Source organism: Manis pentadactyla, chromosome 11 (assembly GCF_030020395.1).
Source record: "Manis pentadactyla isolate mManPen7 chromosome 11, mManPen7.hap1, whole genome shotgun sequence".
Classification (NCBI taxonomy): domain Eukaryota; kingdom Metazoa; phylum Chordata; class Mammalia; order Pholidota; family Manidae; genus Manis; species Manis pentadactyla.
Genome location: NC_080029.1, coordinates 115593485 through 115614787, shown reverse-complemented (window position 1 = coordinate 115614787; position 21303 = coordinate 115593485). Strand labels below are relative to the sequence as shown.

The 21303-nt window shown below is 35.7% G+C and overlaps 1 protein-coding gene across 15 annotated transcripts in view; it reads right to left on the bottom strand.

The window, feature by feature from the left end:
• MAP2K5 (mitogen-activated protein kinase kinase 5) overlaps positions 1–21303 on the bottom strand; it is a 257633-nt gene that overhangs the window by 137967 nt on the left and 98363 nt on the right. For all 15 annotated transcript variants that reach the window (XM_057488920.1, XM_036932271.2, XM_036932274.2 and 12 more), the window contains exons 10-12: positions 20835–20903; positions 20661–20742; positions 3791–3852 (exon numbers count right to left, since the gene is read on the bottom strand). In XM_057488920.1, the coding sequence (XP_057344903.1) occupies positions 3791–3852; positions 20661–20742; positions 20835–20903 (213 nt within the window). The remainder of the gene's footprint in view (positions 1–3790; positions 3853–20660; positions 20743–20834; positions 20904–21303) is intronic.

Here is a 21303-nt window from a genome sequence, read left to right as displayed (position 1 = left end):
TACAAGACTTTGAAAGTACTTAACATTATAGAAAATTTGAGGTGAGTAGGAAGAAAACTTACTATTATGAAAAGTAACTGAGTGATTTACATATATTGAAAATGATGAAAAGACGGTTGGGGCTAAATATGCAAGGATTTCAGTTGATCAAGAAAGACTAAGACCAATATTAAACACAGAAATGCAAAGGAAGAAACCCAATCTCCAAATACTAAAGATCTAGGAGAAGATAAGATCTGTATCAATTAATGCTGAGCAGAGGTTAACTTATTTTAATTGTTCACTCAGAGTGGAATGCACTCCTGAAAGATTTGCTAAAGCAGTATGATCAATTCTACAAATTTCTGGTCTATTTTAGAGAACAGAATACATTTTTATAGCAAATGGTTTCTTCCAGGGTTTAGAATAAGTGGCACTACAGTAAAACACATGTGTTCTGGACAGTAAGATGGTAAAAAAAAAGAGAATATCAAAATAGCAGTAATGATAACACAGAAGGAGGAGACAAGATAAAAATATTTTCTTTTTCTAATTTTTATTTATTTTTTAAAAATATTTTCTTAAGTGCTTATAAAAAATAACACTGTTAATGAAAACAATGTTCTTTTTTAGTAGTAGGATGAGGTGATCTTATTTAGAATGGAAGTAATCATCTTCTGAGTTCTGGTTAAACTTCTCAACTTATAATAAGCTTAGTTGCATATTACAAAAACTTTCCACTAAAGATAGCTCACCACTGAAAACTGGTTCCACAGAAAATGAATAATCAGAATATACATGAGAGGAAAGCAATTCATTATATTCAGATGATCAGGCAGGAAAAAAGTAATACTGATTTTTATGATACTTGCTAATATAAATTTTGTTAGAGATTATAAAAGAAAATATTATTCTTCTTAGTCAAAATAGATTACATTTTCCTATAGAAGCACGTAAGAATCAGTGTACAGGTAGGTAGAAATCTTTCCATTGAAAATCTAGAGGGCATTATTGGCATTCAGTAGGCTAGGTTTCACACCAATGCTTTGACAAAGCCTTGACACTAAAAGTACGTATATCGGCTGTCAATCACTCACTCCTTGACATGTCAAGTGCACATCCTTTCAGGGACAACTTCAATCACCATTAGCACTCAAAATACAGTACACAGTGTCTCTGCTTCAGCAACGAGAGGGAAAATAAAATGTGTTAGATGGCAGGGAAAGCCACAAAGGCATTCCTCTTTATAGGACACCACATTCAAGTGGGAAGTGGTTGAAAATCACTGAGCAAGTTGGAAGGCTGAAATCAGCCAGTTTATGTGGATATCTTTTTCTGGGAAAATATTCTCTTGCCATACATCCTACAAGAGAAAACCTGAACAACAAATGAGAAAAGCTGACAGGGGTCCATCCAGTAATGAACCTTGCTCTTTGGACCTGCATAATACCATAAAAGCATGCCAGATTATTAGCATCTGGAAAATAAGTTAATTTGGCAAAGGAGAGATGCCTAAGATGGTTCTAGGCCATGAAAAGAATGTGAACCAGTTGTAGGTGTTACGCCATACTTCTCTTTTTTCTTTTTAACCCTGATGTCTCTTTCAGTCTATCCTCTTCTCTTTTCTCATTTTCTAAGCAAAAAGAGAATGGGGTCAGAAGTCAAACAGCCCTGGGTTCAAATTATCACCAGCTAGTTTCAGAGATAACTCTGGGCAAGTTATTTAATGTCTCTAAACCTTGACTTGTATGTGTATAAAATATGTCCATAATCTACACTTTTACAGAGTTTGCTGTGACAATTAAATGATACATTTGTATGTAAAACATGTATCAATGACTAGCACAAGGAAGTACTCAGCATACACCTGTTGCCCTCCTGTCTTCTGATTCTGTGGCTTCTGACTTGGCAACAACACGGATGTGTTCTCTTGGCCTCACTGAGGAACTCAAGGGAATGGCATCCATGCTGTCATCAGAACACAAGAGGAGAGATCCCCAAGGATCCTGGGAACCCACTCAGGCTGTGCTAACGTTTGCTTTGCAAACCATGACCTAAACCCACCAATCTGCTACTCTTGTTTTCATTGGTAAAATCCTTCCACTGGTGTTTTGTCACCTGCAATAGACGATCATCCAAGTTTGTAGCCTATTCACATTATATAAAAAAATACACTTTGGAGGCATTATACAAGTTAGGCCCCAGTGGAGTTTATAGAAAGCGGCAAAACGAAGAGCAAAATTATCAAAAGCATTTCTTCTACTCTGGCCACAGGCAGTTTTCATCGCTATCACTTTAGCCATAAAAGCTGGAGAAATTGGGCACATTTAGGAAAAAAACCACACAACTTTAAAAAATGTAAGGGTAAATGTAAACAACAGTTTGGGCTAGCAGTTATTTTAAATGCCCTTTCACTAAAATAATTTTTGTCATATTTTCAATTACCCAATAGGTAAGCCCTGTGTTTGAAGCTGGATTATTATTTGTCTTTTTTGCTGATTCCATACTTCCTTCACAGGCTTCCTACGCCAACAGAATTGAAAAGACCAATGGCCTTGTGCGGATGCCCTACACAAGACAGACATAAGATTTACGAAGTCCAGGAGGAACACGCTTCTCTACTAAAGAAAGATTCCTATTTTAGCCAAGTTCAATAGATAATTGAGTATATAGAACTCATATACTTTTTTCTTTTTCAATTGGTATCCTTGCCTTTTCTCGCCCTTTATTATACGTGTTATTAAACTTTAGAGCCAAGAACTGCCAAAAGCCACAAAGCATTCATTCCCCCCTGAGATTAAAAGAGGAAATGAAACATTTTTATTTTCATCTAAAATAGTGATTTAAGTACTCAAATTTCATACTAAACTAACCTACCTAAACATGGAGATTAGAAGCTACTTAGCAGCAATAGCATCAGAAAGGAAAGTTCTCATCACCCTGGGCAGTTCACACTAATAATTAGAAAGAAAAAAGGAAAGCTGTGAATTACAATGAACTACAACTAAATAAGTGTCCATGTTGGATTAAAGGATTTGAGCTGTCAGTTTGATGTATAATGAATGTGAAAATCAGCCATTTAATTAAATGGTACATGCTATAATCACTTTGTTCTGCATTAAATTGCTTAAGTTATCAGCGTGCCTTTAGTTTAGCAACTGTTTACTATTACACCACCCCATGACTTCTCTTAGACACTGTTTAGCCAACATTATTCCAAATTTGAGATCTGGAGCTTATGTTAATTTAGTTGTCATGTTAATTTAGTTGATACATTTCATCAGTTTATTTGTGAATACATAAAGTAGGAAAACTGCTTTTAATCACAAAGGGAATAAATTCCTAGATAAAGTTGCTGAAAAAATTAAAAACCAACCAAAAATACAAAAAGTCTGCAAAAATCCTTAAGAATAAAGTAGTATTTCTTACAGTTTTATTTTAATAATTTAGACTTTATAAGTATTTCCTAATCATATAGCTATAAGTACAAAATACCTCCCAAACAGTTTGCTTTTTGTACAACGTGGAACTTTTACTGGTTAACAAGAACATGGAGGTCCCTCCAAACACATGAAACTAGAATGGGTTAGAGCACCCATAAGCCTGAAGGACGCCATGTGACCACGTTGTTATTGAGGGTTGGTCTATGAAAAGAAGAAAGGACAAAAATGGTAAGAAAAGAGAGATGAGAAGGGCCTGGCAGTCAATAGGGATTGAAGAAAAAGAAAAAACATACTGTTATAAGGAGAATAAGATTTGACTAGAAAGATTAGATCACTCAGATTTCAAAAGGTTGAAGTCATATACTCACCGCTACTGCAATTCTTCCAAGAACATTCTCTGGAATTTTTCTATATACATCTAAAGATCCCCCTGGAGAGACAAATATGTTGTGTTACTACAATGAAACTACTAGATCAGTGTACTGGGCCCCCTCCTCTGTGCATTCATCATGAGAATGTATTTTTCTTTTTTTCCATTATGTATTGGATTTCTAGGGTAAAACTGTTTTTTGGTCCAATTTTATTTATGACATAATCATAATTCCAGATGAAGCATAGCCAGATACCTCTATTTCATTCCCAAGTGTATAATCACATATATGTAAAAACTGAAGAAAAGACAACTAGGCACTGGCAGGCTAGGAATCTGTACTTCATGTAAGCTTAAATACATACACAAAACCAAAGATCAATAGGACAATCACATTTAGGTATCTCCCTTGTGCAACAATTTTTTCAAATGTAAACCAGGACCCTATCTTTGAATCTTCACATCAACCAAACAATAGCTGGTAAATAAAAGCTCCAAAATATACATTAAAAACTGATAAAGTAAAATAGTAATGTTAGTATATATCTAAATGAATATTACCCTGCAAATTAGGTACCAAGACAAGCAATCAATCTATTCCAAAGATACTATCTTAATTCAAAATGGTTTTGGGGGATGGGGGGAAATTCCCTTTGATACCATCTTGAAAGCCACTTCACGGGGTAAAAAAAAACAAATAACCTCCTTAAGTCATAACATCTTTCACTAAAATTTATTCACTGACATCCTTCACCTTTACCAAATTCAGCTTTTGGCAATTTCAAAAAACCAAAACCAACTGACTGTGAACATAATAAAGGCAGGGGCTATATTGTTTGTTCTTAATTTTCATCAACTTAGAAATTAGTACAACTAGCAGATAGTAGATACTCAATAAGTAACTGTTGGATAAATAAATAAATGAATGAATGAAAACCACCATGCGTTTCACCAGACAGGTACAGTTCCTCTGGAAGCAGTTCCCAAGAAGGCCAGGCAGACCATTTGGTGCAACAGTAACGTCACTGAAACAATTGCACAACTTTCCTAGGTAACTCTTTTAAAAGAACCAATATTCATTTATTTGGAAGTATAAATTTGGGTATACTTGTTAAATTTTTAATCTTACGCAAGTAAAATAAGAATTTCAGGAAGATATGCAAAGAACCACTACTTTATTCGTATTAATATGATTATGTGAGAACTATTTAGCAATATGCAATAAGCTCCCTTTGAGTCAAGTTAACATGACAGTCTTCCAGTTCTACAAAGGAAATTAGCCAGGATATTGAAGAAATCATTTGTTTTATTAGAGGAAAAAATTCATATTTAACCACTTTACTATTGGATGATTTATAAGTGCCTCGTAAGATATTAATGTGGTACATTTACTCTTTAAAAATGCAGATGTTTTGCAAATATGAATATTTTTATGTGCCAAGTTTTCCTAAAGCTGAGTATCAGAGAAAAAATATTTTTCCTTGTAAAACAAGTATTATACAGGTGACATAAATATAAAGCTATTGGCATTAGTATTCATCCTTTTTAAAGCAGAAAAATGATCACTTCTTCAGGTAACTTTGGCTTATAGCTTCCAGATTCTGATTAGAAGCTGGAAAACCACATTGTGACTAAGCCTTATGCTCTAGCTCTGGATACTACCAGAAAGAAAATGAAACAAAGATACTTCTGCGATGAGCTGAGCCATCCTTATTCACTAAAACAGCACTTTTATCGTAGATAACAATAAAAGTAAAAATATGGTAGAAAAAAACATTTCATGTTCTCATTGATCTTTCAGATGAACTGGCAGCTAAAGGACGAACAGTCTCAAGAAGCTCAAGCTTTACATGTTGGGATTTAGAATCCAGACAAAATGCAATTTATTGGGCAATTCCTCATGAAATGAACAGCTTCAGTGGCTCAAAACCAGGCGGTACAAACTCATTCACATGTACTAGTAAGAAGTTCTAAGATTTATTTTTACAAAGGATATAAATCAGGGCTTAATTAGCTAAATGGACAACAGTCAACAAGCTAACTCAAAAAGGCAAAGACGTCATTACTACCATTATGGGTAAAACAAGCCAAAAAAAGAATCCTGTTTTGAGGCAGTTCACTTGTTTTTGTAAATAATCCACTTAATCTCAGTTATATGCCACTCTCCTTTGCCACCCATATGGGTAAATCTTCACATAGCTGGATTTGTGCTGTTACAGATTCATCCTGTCCTTGACATAACCGTTACAGATAACTGTCTGAGGCAAAAAAATGATGTGGCAGATCCACTCAGAACCAAAGAGTTCCTATTAAACCTGTTGAGTTCTCTGTGTGCAATCCAATAATTCTTAGCAGGCTAAAAATGGCAGAGGATTTTCAGTTTAATTTTTACTGAGTTTTACTATCATTTCTATCTTAGAGGCCTGTGCTCAGAAGGCATTTCTTAAGACTCATCAAATCATTAAATATTCGTGCTGGAGGGACATTAAAGATTAGTCCAATGACTTTATTTGACAGGTGGAGGAAACCGAGTGCCAGAGAGGTGAGTGTTTCAGCCACAGCCATGAGTCAATTGACTGTAGAGCTCAGGCAAGATCTGAGCCTCTAAACTTCAGAACTGCAATGATCTAAGTGTTTTCCCCATAACATCTCATAGCTCGAGAATCATGTGTGAACTTTTTACAGTTTAAGAAGTTGCACTGCGCCTTATTACTGTGACACATACTCAGAGAGAGTAACTTTATCTGAGATGTTGGTATTCAAGGAATTGAGAAACTCATTTATCTGTAGCACAGTTGGTTTGAATATTTTGCTCATGACTCCAAGGTCACTGGTTTGCTCTCTGTGACCTGTCACTTCCCTGTGTTCTCTGTCCTCAGATCATCCTTAGCTAGTCGTTCTGGTGCATGTCACTGTCCACCACGGGAACCAGGAGGAAGAGTGTTACTAGATTAGCAAAGAGTCCTTCTCAACTGCCAAACAACTATGCGTTTGTTTGATGAATTAGGACTATCATCTTCATGTAACGAAACCAAAAGGACTCATTGGTAAGGTCTGTGCTTACATAACACAGGGCTAAAACATAAAGCAGTATCTTGCATGAAGGATAAACAGAAGTATATAATAAATGAATGAGAAGCAACATTACTGTCATATCTATTACAATATTTTGCTTAAAATGACCATGATTATTATTAATACTAACAAAATTGAAATCTGGAGCCACAAGCAAAAATTTAAGAGTTAAGCTCTCTTAGCCTCCTCTACATTTGGGTGCTCTGAGTGATGTAGTTTGGTCTTAAAAAGAAGGCATATCACATCACTCTTGTACGTGAATCCTTCCAATGGCATTCTTTTAAATTCAAACTGAAACACATATTCTTTACCATGTTGTACAAGGCTTACATATTTTAGCTTCTGGATACCTGTCTGGCCCAGGTCTTCTCATCACTACTCACTAGTCACTCTGGCTCTCTTGCGGGGTCATGATTTTACCAAGCCTGCTCCAACCTTGGAGCACTTACACTTGATACTCCTTCTGCTTTGAAGATCTTCCCCACGACCTTCTCTGAGCTGGCTCATTGGCACTGAAGACTCTGCCTAAGAATGACACTCCATAAGACAGCTATCCCTGACCATCCAATCTAGCAGCTCCTCTATTTGTTATCATTTACCCTGCTTTATATTCTAACTAGATACATCCCTCTCTGAGAGTGTGTTGTATGTTTCTTTCTGTTTCTCCTTTTAGAATTTAAGCCCCATAATGACAGGATTAGGACTTGTTCTCTGTTGTACTCCCAGGTTTAGAACACTGTAAGAAAGTGTGCAATAAGTATTTGGAAATAAATAACTAATATGAGATTAAAATAGATAATAAGAATCTACACTAAAGGAATAGTAGTAGGGTTGGGAGAAAGTTGTCAAGAAGTTTAACTGTAATGGGGAAGGGAAAGTAGGAATGATAGAGGGTGGTACATCGTTTTTGGTCTCTATATTTTTTTGGTACATTTTGCTTTATTACAGAGAGAGTGAAGGTCCTTATGGGAGAGGGTGACTGAGGGAGAAAATTCAATCAAGTGGATGCACATGTGGAGGGATTGCCCTTCATCAGCTCTTCAGGTGAAAGGTGTATTAGGTGGATGAACTGAGGTTAAGCTATAGGTGGAGCGTGAGGAATTGTGAGAGCTCATACTTGACGTCTATGCTATCTTTGATTAAGAAAGAAGTAGGTCAGAGCTGAGGCATGGCAATAAAATTTTAGAATAACTGATGTGAGAAATAGCAGAGAAGATGGAAAGAGGAGAACAAAACTTAAGAAGTGGGAAATCTCACTGTTCTGGGACCAGTTAACAAAGAGTAAAGGTGTGCATAAAGTGAAGGCTCCTGTGGCCAGGATTCTCACCAGGCCCTGGTTGGCTGGCTCACTCTACATGTGGGCAATACGTTCTTGTTGACTCTATATAAAGAGTTCCACCCACTGCTCTGGGTGACACGGTGGCATGGCTGCAGGAGAGCAGAGACTGGAGTGGAGGCAGAGCCAAGGATAGAGGCTGAGACGGCTGCAGGGGCAGAGAGGCCCAGAGGCAGAGACAGGCTTGCTGCAGGCAGACACCCTCGGAGTGGACGGCATTCTAGTGATTGACGCACCACCATGGGAATAAAGTTGGGTATAAATGCTTTCACTCCAAGAATCTTCCATTGTCATTCCTCGGTCTCACTGAATTCATAGTGACCTCACCCAGGGCTGAAACGCATTGGCAAGACAATACAGAAGCAGCCAAGTGGTGGCAAAAGAAGGAATTTAGGCAGCTCAAGTCTAGAAGGTGAGGGGTCTCAAAAAAGAGAGCTAAATATAGGCTGTAAAGTGAATATTTTAAGGTAAGGATTAAAAGTATTAAAAATATAACTAGAAGGTGACATCAGTAAAAATGGCACACTAAAGACCTCTGAAAATTCTCTTCTCCACAAAAGCAATGTAGAAACAGGCAAAAATTGTCAAAATCACTTTTTCAGAACTCTGGAAATTAGTCACAGGATTGCAGTAAACCAAAATTATTTATTCAAGACAATGTCTGAAACTTGTCAAGAACAGTAAGCTTTGTGACATTTTAACTTGCCCTATTCCCACCACCATTCTCCCCAGTCCCACTGCACCTCTGAAAACCAGCAGCCTGCATTCCCAGTGAACACCAGAAGCCTGAGAGACACGTGACAGGCAGGACTGCGTCAGTGCTCTCTCAAATCCACTTTCTTCGAAAAGTTTCATTTTTGACCTGTCTGGTGGTTCCTTGGAAGACCCCACTCGCAATGCTGTCTTTATTCAACCTGACTTGGAGGTTGCCTAGTACAAAAAAACCTTTTCCTTAGCAGCATTCACTGAAAACAGTTAGAGGCAATTGATTAACCTTGTGACTGACTGCAGCAGTGGATAATAGTTAGAGTAAAGAATAGGATAACCGAAAATACTGAAAAAGAAAAGCTGGAGAATACGATGTTCACAGAGGCTTTGAAAAGCTCTGACATGTTCTTGGGAGTCTAAAATACGTGCCTGCACAATGCTGCATGCATGCTCAGGAAGGCCCCAAGGAGGCTTTAAGCAGCTACCTGGGCTGAATATAAGGCTCTGTACATGCAGGAAGCAAAGACCAAGGCAGTTATCAGCTGTCTGGCTGAGCTGCAAACACACAGTGCCCCTCAGCAAAGAATGGGAGACTTATTAGTTCCGGGTATGTAAGGAAATATCTGTCCAATTATGAGCTGACCAGTAAGCTAATTGACAGGAGGCTTCGGTAGCTGTACACTGAAGACACGAACATTTCAAAATAGTTCAGAAAAGTCACCAAACAAGCATAAAACAATAACAAACCCTGGGGATGAGGGAGCATCTGATACCCTGAGTTAACACATTAAATCATTTAAAATGTCCAGTTTTCAACAACAAAAAATGAGACAGGTAAAGAAACAATAAAGTTATGGACCATATACAGGAATAAAAGCCAATCAATAGAAATTGTCCCTTAAAAAGCTCAGATGTTAGACTCACTGAAAAAAAGCTTTAATTAGTTATTTTAAATACATCCATGTATTAAAGGAAACCATGAGCAAGGAACTAAGGCATCAGGATGATGTCTCTCCAAAGAAAGAATATCAATAAAGAGACAAATTATATGCTATCTACCCACTGATACACACACACACACACACACACACACACACACATACATTTTTATACAGAAATTCTGGGGCTGCAAAGGACAACTGAAATGAAAAATTCACCAGCACATATTTGCATATTTGTGCAAGCAGAAGAATCAGGGAATGTGAAGATAGTTTAATTGAGATTATCCAGTCTGACAAACAGAAGGAAAAGAGAACAAAGAAAAATGAACACATTCTCAGAGACCTGTAAGACACTACCAAGCACACCAACACATGCATAATGGGAGAAGTAAAAGAGAGAAGGAAAGAGGCTGAAAGAATATCTGAAGAAATAATGGCCAAACATTTCCCAAATTTTATGAAACCATTAATCTACACATCCAAGAAGCTTAATAAACTCCAAGAAGAAGAAATTCAAAGTAACCCACACCTAGACACATTATGAAATTGTCCACAAAGACAAAAGAAAATCTTGAAAGCAGCAAGAAAAGTGAGACATCTATTATAAGGAACTCTCAAAAAGATTAACTGTTGACTATTCATCAGAAACCATTAAGATCAGAGGCAACAGGATGGCATATCCAAACAGCTGACAGAAAAAGACTGTCCCCCCAAATTCTATATCTAGTAAAACTATCCTACAAAAAATAACGGAGAAATTAAGACATTTTCAAATGAACAAAAACTGAGGCACTAGATGACCTACCCTTCAAGAAATAAAAGAGAGTCCTGCAGATTGAAGGAACTTCAGATTGAAGTTACTAGAGAATAATTCAATTTCACATGAAGAAATAAAGAATACGGGTAAAACTTACAGGATAGGAAAATATAAAAGACAGGATAAATGCATTTTTTGTTTGTAATTCTTTCCCTCCTGATTTAAAAAATAACTGCATAATGCAATAATAAATCTGTGTTGATGAGCACACAGCATATAAGGATGTAACTTACATGACAATAACATCTCAAACTAAGGCATAGGAATGGAGCTATACAGCAAAACAATTTTTGTACACTATAGAAAAGAAGTTGGTATTAATCTGAACTAAGCTGTCCCAAATTAAGATGTTAATTGTAATCTCTAGGAAAACCAAGAATATAACTCAAAAAACATAGTAAAAGAAACCACAGAAAATTTAAACAGTAGATCAGAAAATATCTATCATAAAAGAAAGCAGTAATGGAGCAATAGGAGAACATAAAAGACACAATACTTATAGAAAGCAAGTATTAAATTAGCAAATATAAATCCTACCTTGTTAGTAATTACATTAAATATACATGAATTAAAGACTCTAATTAAAAGAAATGGGCAGAGTGGATTAAAAAATGACTCAACTATACGTTCTTTATAAAAGATGCACTTTAGATTTGAAGACCCAAAAAGGCTGAAAGTAAACAATGGGAAAAATGTAACAAGCATATAGTAATCAACAGGAAGCTGGAATGACTCTACTAATGTCAGAGACAACAGACTTTTAGACCAATATTGGGACTGTAGAAATACACATTTTATAATGATAAAAGAGTCAACCCATCAAGAAGATAAAGCAATCATAAACCGATATGCACCTAACATCAGAATGGACAAGTTTCTAGAAAGCCACAAACTATTAAAACTGACTCAAGAAGAAATAGAAATTCTGAATAAACCTATAACCATCTAAAATTAGTAAAGATATTGGTAAGCAAAAAACTACTCACAAACATTATTCACCTTAAAAAGGAAGATAATTCTGACACATGCTACAACATGGATGAACCCTGAGGACATATCATGCAAAGTGAAAATGCCAGTGCTCAAAAGACAAATACTATTAATTCAACTTAAATGAGGTATCTAGAATATTCCAATTCATACAGATAGAAAGACAAATGTTGGTTGCCCAGGTTTGGGGATAGGAGACAATGGGAAGTAATTGTTTAATGGGTATAGAGTTTCAGTTTTGCAAGACAAAAAGAGTATTGGATACAGATAGTGGTGGTGGTTGCACAGCAATGTGAATGTACTTAATGCTGATGAGCTGTACACTTAAAAAGGGTTAATATGGAAAGTTATATATGTATTATACCACAGTTAAAAAAAACTGTTGAGAAAGATGGTTTTATGTACACAGTCCTTCAAACACTGCTTGGCCACTTAAGAATGAGCCTTGGGCCTGAAATATTTGTTTACCAAGAGATAAAGAACCCACATAGGCTGTGCTGGGCTTATCTCTTTGCTTTGGAATATCTTTCCCTGCTTCAGGCTCAGTGTTAAGCATGTGAGTCAGTGGTCCTCAGATATGCTCCCAGCTTTCAGCATTTCTGTCTCCAAGGAGGATCCTATTGCTGCAGTGTAAGAGGAGTATGTGCAGGCCAACTGACCTGCATAGGCTTCCATGAAGGACCTGCTGCTGGCCAGGGAACTGACACTTATCACTAAAGCTGGTCTTGCTTGGTCTCCTTTTTTATGTGACTAAAGTATTGTTCAATCCAGTGCTTTACTGCATTGTGTTTTCCTTGAACTGTGATAGAAAGATGCAGTGGGCAGAAGTGCTTGGACTTCTGATGGGAGGCAAGATGGCACTTGATCATGAAATATCCTCACAAAGAAAATCCTAGGAACAGGTGTCTTCAATGGTGAATTCTACCAAATGTTTAAAGAAAAATTAATATCAATCTTTCACAAACTCTTCCAAAAGGTGAAAGAGGAGGGAACACTTTCCAACTCATTCTTTGAGGACACAGTTATTCTGATACCAAAGCCAGACAATGACATTACAAGAAAAGAAAACAATATTACTTTATCCGGCAAGACTATCATTTAAATTTGAAGGAGGGATTAAACAATTTCCAGAAAAGCAAAAACTGAGAGAATTTACCTCCCACAAACCGTCTCTACAGTCTATTTTGGAGGGACTGCTATAGAGGGAAGTGTTCCTAAGGTTAATAGCTGTGACCAGAGGTAATAAGACCACAGTAAAGAAAGTAGAACAGCTAATTACTAAGCAAATGAAAAATTAAATTAACTATCCCCAAAGTCAATCAAGGGATGACAATGAGTACAGAGTATGATACCTAATATATAAAGAATGGAGGAGGAAGAAAAGGAGGAGAAAAAGAAAATAACCTTTGGATTATGTTTGTATTAGCATATCAAGTGAATTAATTTAGACTATTAGATAGTAAGGAAGTTAACCTTGAACCTTTGGTAACCATGAATCTAAAGTCTACAATGGCAATAAGTACAACCTATCGATAATCACCCTAAATGTAAATGGACTGAATGCACCAATCAAAAGACATAGAAAAGACATAGAGTCACTGAATAGATAAAAAAACAAGACCCATCTATATGCTGCCTACAAGAGACTCACTTTAAACCCAAAGACATAGACAGACTAAAAGTGAAGGGATGGAAAAAGATATTTCATGCACCTAATAGAGAGAAAAAAGCAGGAGTTGCAGTACTTGTATCAGACAAAATAGACTTCAAAACAAAGAAAGTCATAAGAGATGAAGAAGGACATTACATAATGATAAAGGGGTCAATCCAACAAGAAGACATAACCATTATAAATACTATGCTCCCAACACAGGAGCACCTACACATGTGAAACAAATACTAACTGAATTAAAAGGGAAATAGAATGCAATGCATTCATTCTAGGAGACTTCAACACTCCACTCACTCTGAAGGACAGATCAACCAGACAGAAAATAAGTAAGGACACAGAGGCACTGAACAACACATTAGAACAGATGGACCTGACAGACATTTACAGAACTCTACACCCAAAAGCATCAGAATACACATTCTTCTCAAGTGCCCATGGAACATTTTCAAGAACAGATCACATACTAGGCCACAAAAAGAGCTTTAGTAAATTCAAAAAGATCGATATTGTACCAACCAGTTTCTTAGACCACAAAGGTATGAAACTAGAAATAAATTACGCAAAGAACATGAAAAATCCCACAAACACATGGAGGCTTCACAACATGCTTCTAAATAACCAATGGATCAATGACCAAATAAAAACAGAGATCAAGCAATATATGGAGACAAATAACAACAATAATTCAACACCTCAAAATCTGTGGGATGCAGTGAACACTGTGCTAAGAGGAAAGTATATTGCAATGCAGGCCTACCTCAGGAAAAAAGAACAATGCCATATAAGGAGTCTAAACTCACAATTAATGAAAAAGAAGAACAAATGAGGCCCAAAGTCAGTAAAAAGAGGGACATAATAAAGATTAGAGCAGAAATAAATAAAATTGAGAAGAATAAAACAATAGAAAGAATCAATGAAAGAGCTGGTTTTTTGAGAAAATAAACAAAATAGATAAATCCCTAGCCAGACTTATCAAGAAAAAAACAGTCTACACACATAAACAGAATCAGAAATGAGAAAGGAAAAATCACTACAGACACCACAGAAATACAAAGAATTATTAGAGAATACTATGAAAAATTATATGCTAACAAACTGGATAACCTAGAAGAAATGGACGACTTTCTACAAAAACACAATCTTCCAAGGCTGACCAAGGAAGAAACAGAAAATCTGAATAGACCAATTACCAGCAATGAAATTGAACTGGTAATCAAAAACTATCTAAAAACAAAACTCCTGAACCAGATGGATTCACCACTGAATTTTATCAAACATTTAGTGAAGACCTAATACCCATCCTCCTAAAGTTTTCTAAAGAGTAGAAGAAAAGGGAATACTTCCAAACTTATTCTATGAGGCCAGCATCACTCTAATACCAAAACCAGGCAAAGACATCACAAAAAAAGAAAATTACAGACCAATATCCCTGATGAACATTGATGCAAAAATACTCAACAAAATATTAGCAAACCGAGTTCAAAAATACATCAAAAAGATCATCCATCATGATCAAGTAGAATTTATGCCAGGGGTGCAAGGATGGTACAACATTCGAAAATCCATCAACATCATCCACCACATCAACAAAAAGGAGGACAAAAACCACATGATCATCTCCATAGATGCTGAAAAAGCATTTGACAAAATTCAACATCCATTCATGATAAAAACTCTCAACAAAATGGGTATAGAGGGCAAGTATCTCAACATAATAAAGGCCATATATGACAAACCCACAGCCAATATTACACTTAACATCAAGAAGCTGAAAGCTTTTCCTTTAAGATCAGGAACAAGACAAGGACGCCCACTCTCCCCACTTCTATTCAACATAGTGCTGAAGGTCCTAGCCACAGCAATCAGACAACAAAAATAAATAAAAGGCATCCAGACTGGCAAGGAAGAAGTTAAACTCTCCATGTTTGCAGATGACATGATATTGTACATAAAAAAACCTAAAGAATTCACTCTAAAACTACTAGATCTAATATCTGAATTCAGCAAAGTTGCAGGATACAAAATTAATACACAGAAATCTGTGGCATTCCTATACAGTAACAGTGAACTAGCAGAAAGAGAAAACAGGAAAGCAATTCCATTCACAGTTGCATCAAAAAGAATAAAATACCTAAGGAATAAACCTAACCAAGGAAGTGAAAGACCTATACCATGAAAACTACAAGACACTCATGAGAGAAATTAAAGAATGTACCAATAAATGGAAACACATCCCGTGCTCATGGATAGGAAGAATTAATATTGTCAAAATGGCCATCCTGCCTAAAGCAGTCTATAGATTCAATGCAATTCCTATCAAAATACCAACAGCATTCTTCAACAAACTAGAGAAAATCATCCTAAAATTCATAAGAAACCACAAAAGACCCCGAATAGCCAAAGCAATCCTGAGAAGGAAGGATAAAGCAGGGGGGATTATGCTCCCCAACTTCAAGCTCTACTACAAAGCCCACAGTAATCAAGACAATTTGTTACTGGCACAAGAACAGATCCATAGACCAATGGAACAGACTAGAGAGCCCTGATATAAACCCAACCATATATGGTCAATTAATATATGATAAAGGAGCCATGACAGCCTCTTCAACAGTTGGTGCTGGCAAAACTCTACAGCTACAAGCAAGAGAATGAAACTGGATTATTGTTTAACCCCAATAACAAAAGTAAAGTTGAAATGGATCAAAGACTTGAATGTAAGTCATGAAACCATACAACTCTAGAAGACAACATAGGCAAACATCTCCTGAATATAAGCATGAGCAACTTCTTCCTGAATGCATCTCCTCGAGCAAGGGAAACAAAGCAAAAATGAACTCATGGGACTACATCAAACTAAAAAGTTTCTGTACGGCAAAGGACAGCATCAACAGAACAAAAAGTCATCCTACAGTATGGGAGACTATATTTGTAAATGACATATCTGACAAGGGGTTAACATCCAAAATATATTAAGAACTTACACGCCTCAACACCCAAAAGGCAAATAACCCAATTAATAAATGGGCAGAGGATATGAAGAGACAGTTCTTCAAAGAAGAAATTCAGATGGCCAACAGACATATGAAAAGATGCTTCACATCACTAATCATCAGGGAAATGCAAATTTTAAAAAAACCACAATGAGATATCACCTCACACCAGTAAGGATGGCCAGCATCGAAAAGACTAAGAGCAACCAATGGTGGCAAGGATGTGGAGAAAGGGGAACCCTCCTACACTGCTGGTGGGAATGTAAGCTAGTTCAACCATTGTGGAAAGCAATATGGAGGTTCCTCAAAAAAACTAAAAATAGAAATACCATTTGATCTGAGAATCTCACTCCTTGGAATTTACCCAAAGAACACAACTTCTCAGATTCAAAAGGACATATGCACCCCTATGTTTATCGCAGCACTTTTTACAATAGCCAAGATATGGAAGCAACCTAAGTGTACATCAGTAGATGAATGGATAAAGAAGATGTGGTACATATACACAATGGAATATTATTCAGCCATAAGAAAAGAAACAAATCCCACCATTTGCAACAACATGGATGGAGCTGGAGGACATTATGCTCAGTGAAATAAGCCAGGCAGGGTAAGACAAATGCCAAATGATTTCCCTCATTTGTGGAGTATAACAATGAGGCAAAACTGAAGGAACAAAATGGCAGCAGACTCAGAGACTCTTAAGAATGAACTAATGGTTACCAAAGGGGAGGGGTGTGGGAGGGAGGGTGGGGAGGGAGGGAGAAGGGGACTGAGGGGTATTATGTTTAGTACACATGGTGTGGGGGATCACAGGGAGAACAGTATAGCACAGAGAAGGCACATAGTGGATCTGTGGCATCTTGCTGCACTGATGGACAGTGACTGCATTGGGGTATGGGTGGGGACTTGATAATATGGGTAAATGTAGTAACCACATTGTTTTTTCATGTGAAACCTTCATAAGAATGTATATCAATCATACCTTAATAAAAGATAAAAAATAAAAAAACTATAGACCAATATGTCTTAAGAACATGGATGCAAAAATGTTCAACAAAATACTAGCAAACTGAATCTAGCAACATATAAAAAGGATTATATATCATCACCAAGTGGAATTATCCCAGGAATACAAGATTTGTTCAACATACAAAAATCAATTAATGCACTACGCCATATTATGGAGGACAAAATACACATGATCCTTTCAAAAGAAACAGAGAAAATATCTGACAAGATCTAATGCTGTTTCATGACAAAAATACTCAACAAATTTGGAAGAGAAAGGAACTTCTATAACCTGATAAAGGACATTTTCAAAAACCTGCAGCTATATTAAACTTAATGGTGAAAGACTGAGAGCTTTCCTTCTAAGATTAGAGCAAAAAGAAAATGTCTGCTCACCACTTCTATTCAACACTGGACTGAAGGTTCTAGCGATGGTGTTTAAGCAAGAAAAAGAAATATAAGGCATCCAGATTGGAAAGTAAGAAGTAAAACCTCTTGCAGATGATATGATCTCTTACATAGAAAACCCTAAGGCATGTACAAAATCCTATTAGAGTTAAGAAATGAGCTTATTAGCAAGGTAGCAGCATACAAAATCAGTACATGAAAATCATTTATACTTCCATACGCTAGCAATGAATAATCAAAAAATAGAAATTGAGTTCAATTTACAACATCACCAAAAATATAAAATACTTAGGAATGAATTTAACAAAAGAATTGCAAAACTTGAATTCTGAAAACTATATCACTGAAAAAAATTAAAGAGGATCTAAATAATTGGAAAGACATCCTGTTTTCATGAAGTAGAAGACTTACTATTGTTACAATGGCAGTATTCCCTAAATGGATCTACAAATACAATGCAATCTATACCAAAACCCCAGTTGTTTTTTGCAGAAATTGACAAACTGATTCTAAAATTCATACGGAAATGCAAGGAATCCAGAAAGTCCAAAATAATCTTGAAAAAGAATAAAGTTTGAGTAATCACACTTGTCAAAACTTAGTATAAAGCTATAATCATCTAGAATAACTAAGTAAAAGTAAGCAAGTACAGTATGGTACTGCCACAAGAAGAGACACAGAACTAAGAGTCCTGAATTATATTTGATGGTCATTTTTGACAAAAGTCCCAAGGAAATGCATTGGAAAAGAGTAATATTTTTAACAAATGGTGCTGGGACAACTGGATAACCACTTGCAAAAGAATGAATTTGGACTCTCTGTAACACCATATACAAAAATTAACTCAAAATGGAGCAAAGATTTAAATGTAAGGGTGAAAACCATAAAACTCTTAGAAGCAAATAGGTGTAAATTTTCATGACTGTGGATTAAACAATGGTTTCTTAATTATGACATCTAAAGCAAAAACAGCCAAAGAAAAAATAGATGAATTGAGCTTCAACAAATTTAAAAACTTTTGTGTTTTAAAGGACACTATCAGGAAAGTGAAAAGATAGCCCACAGAATGAGAGAAAATACTTGCAAATTCTACATCTGGTGGAACCTAGAATCCAGAATATAGAAAAAAAACTATAACTCAACAACATACAAATAACCCATTTAAAAAATAGACAGAATAACTTTAATATACATTTCTTCAAAGAAGATATACAAATGGCCAACAAGCACATGAAAAGACGGTCAACATCCTTAGTCATTAGGATATCTAAATCAAAACTGAAATGAGAACCACTTCATACCCACCAGACTATAATAAAAAAGACACAGTAACAAGTGTTGGCAAAGATGTGTAAAAATTGGAACTCTCATACATTGTAGCTATGAATGAAAACTGGTATAAAATGGAATGGAACAATTCAGCAGGTCCTCAGAAAGTTAAATACAGAATCATCATGTGACCCAGCTATCTCACTCCTAGATATATATTAAGGGAACTGAAAAATACATCCACAAAAATAATTTGTATACAAACATAGAGCAGTATCATTCATAACAGCCCCAAAGTAGAAACATCTCAAATGTCCATCAACTGATGAATGAGTAAAATGTGTTGTATCTATACAATTGGTTATTAGTCATAAGAAGGAATGAAGTACTAATAAATCCACCATATGGATGAACATTGAGAAGATTATACTAAGTGAAAGAAGCTAGACGCAGTGACCATATATGATTCCATTTGTAAGCAGTATCCCAAATAGCGAAGTCCACAGATACAGAAAGTGGATCAGCAGTTGTCAGGGGGAGATCAAGCAGGGAGTGACTTCTAATGGGCACGGAGATTGTGAGGTGATAAAAATGTTATACAATTAGTGGTAGTGGTTGCACAACTTTGTGAATATATGAAAAAATACTGAATTGTACACATTGAAAGGGTGAATATTATGAATATGCCATCTCAATAAATAAAATTTTTAATGTAACTAAAAAATTGAGGAAGTCAAAAAAGAATGATGAAAAGTCATAAAATAATAACATGTATTGGCTCTATGAACCCACTTTTACTAGTCTCCTTGAATAGTAATTGTCATACTACCCATATGGTTTTAAGACTTTTAATTCTTGACATCTACTATAACTAATTAAAATCATATTACAACACACTATTATAGTATATCAAGGTACAAATGTTGTTTTATTAAAAAGTCTTCTGGGGCAGAGCTTTAGTCATTTTCGAAGTATCCCCAAAATGAATATGTATATTAAAAAAATGTTGAGTTTAAATGGCTAGACATTGAAAAACATGAATATGTAAAATAGGTAAATTTCAACGATGACAAAATTTCACTGATAGGGTACCAAGAAATATGCATTTGCCGTAATACTCAGATCGAGAAAGAGTGACCAAAATAGAAATGAATGAAAAGTACAGAAGCAAGGAAAGGGCTAGAGTCAAAGAAAACTAAACACATCTTGGCTAAACAGCTGTGTTGAAAAACAACTTTTTATCTTGCAATTAAGAACTGATTTCTTTCTAAAAGACACAGGACACTGGGTTAATAGATTCGTTTAAAAGAAAATCTGTTTTGGCTATTGAAACATTAAAAGAACAGAACATCTGTTTTGCAAGTAAAAACAGACTGTTTGGAAGAATCAAATATCAAACCACCGATTAGACTACCATTTAATCTGTTCTATTTAAATTTTCAATAAAAGTAAATGAAATTACATTCTTGAAATTATAGCTCAGCCTGCAAATATTTAACATCAGGAACCCCTAACACTAAGATGATAGAATATAAAAGAGGTAATTATTAGTGTATTTTAATTATTTTTAGTTCTACTTGACATCTATATCAGAACCAGGTTTTAAAGCACTCTTATCAAATCATTTTAAAGTATAAAAGGGAAAACTCACCATCCATGAATTCTGTACATATTGAAATCCTGTTTTCTACAAAAAATGCACCATAAAACCCTATGATATATGATGAATCACACTGTAACAAAAAAAGGACAAAAGTAGTCAAAAAACCTGCAAGCCAATACCATGGGGATACTTTATAAGGAGAAATGACTGAGAAAAAATTACCTTGTAAAGAATTTCCAATTCAGACATAATTTGCTTCTGAAGTTCCAGTGTGATATCTAGTAGTATGACCTAAATATAGAAAAGAAACATTCACACATTATTTGCCTTGAAATTAGATATAGCTATACTTACTATGCAATATAAAAACTAAAAAATAAGGTTTCTTCTTTTAATTCCCCCTTTCTCCTCTCCACCAATAGAGCCCCCAGTAATACAAACTGTATCCACATCTGTCTAACCCTTTGTATTGGGGGAGGTGGTACAGAAGTGATTGATGGGACCAAGAAAAAAACCAGGTCTCAAAGGTCAGTATTAATGGCTTTAAAAGTCAGTTAAGTTATAACACCCTTAATTTATACCCCCTATTTTGGCCACACTGGTTATTTTCAGAAGAGGAAGATAGGAGTGACCCTGAAACCATTAAAAAAGAATTGTCTTGTAATTCAGATGCTAGGCGATAAGCAGAGAG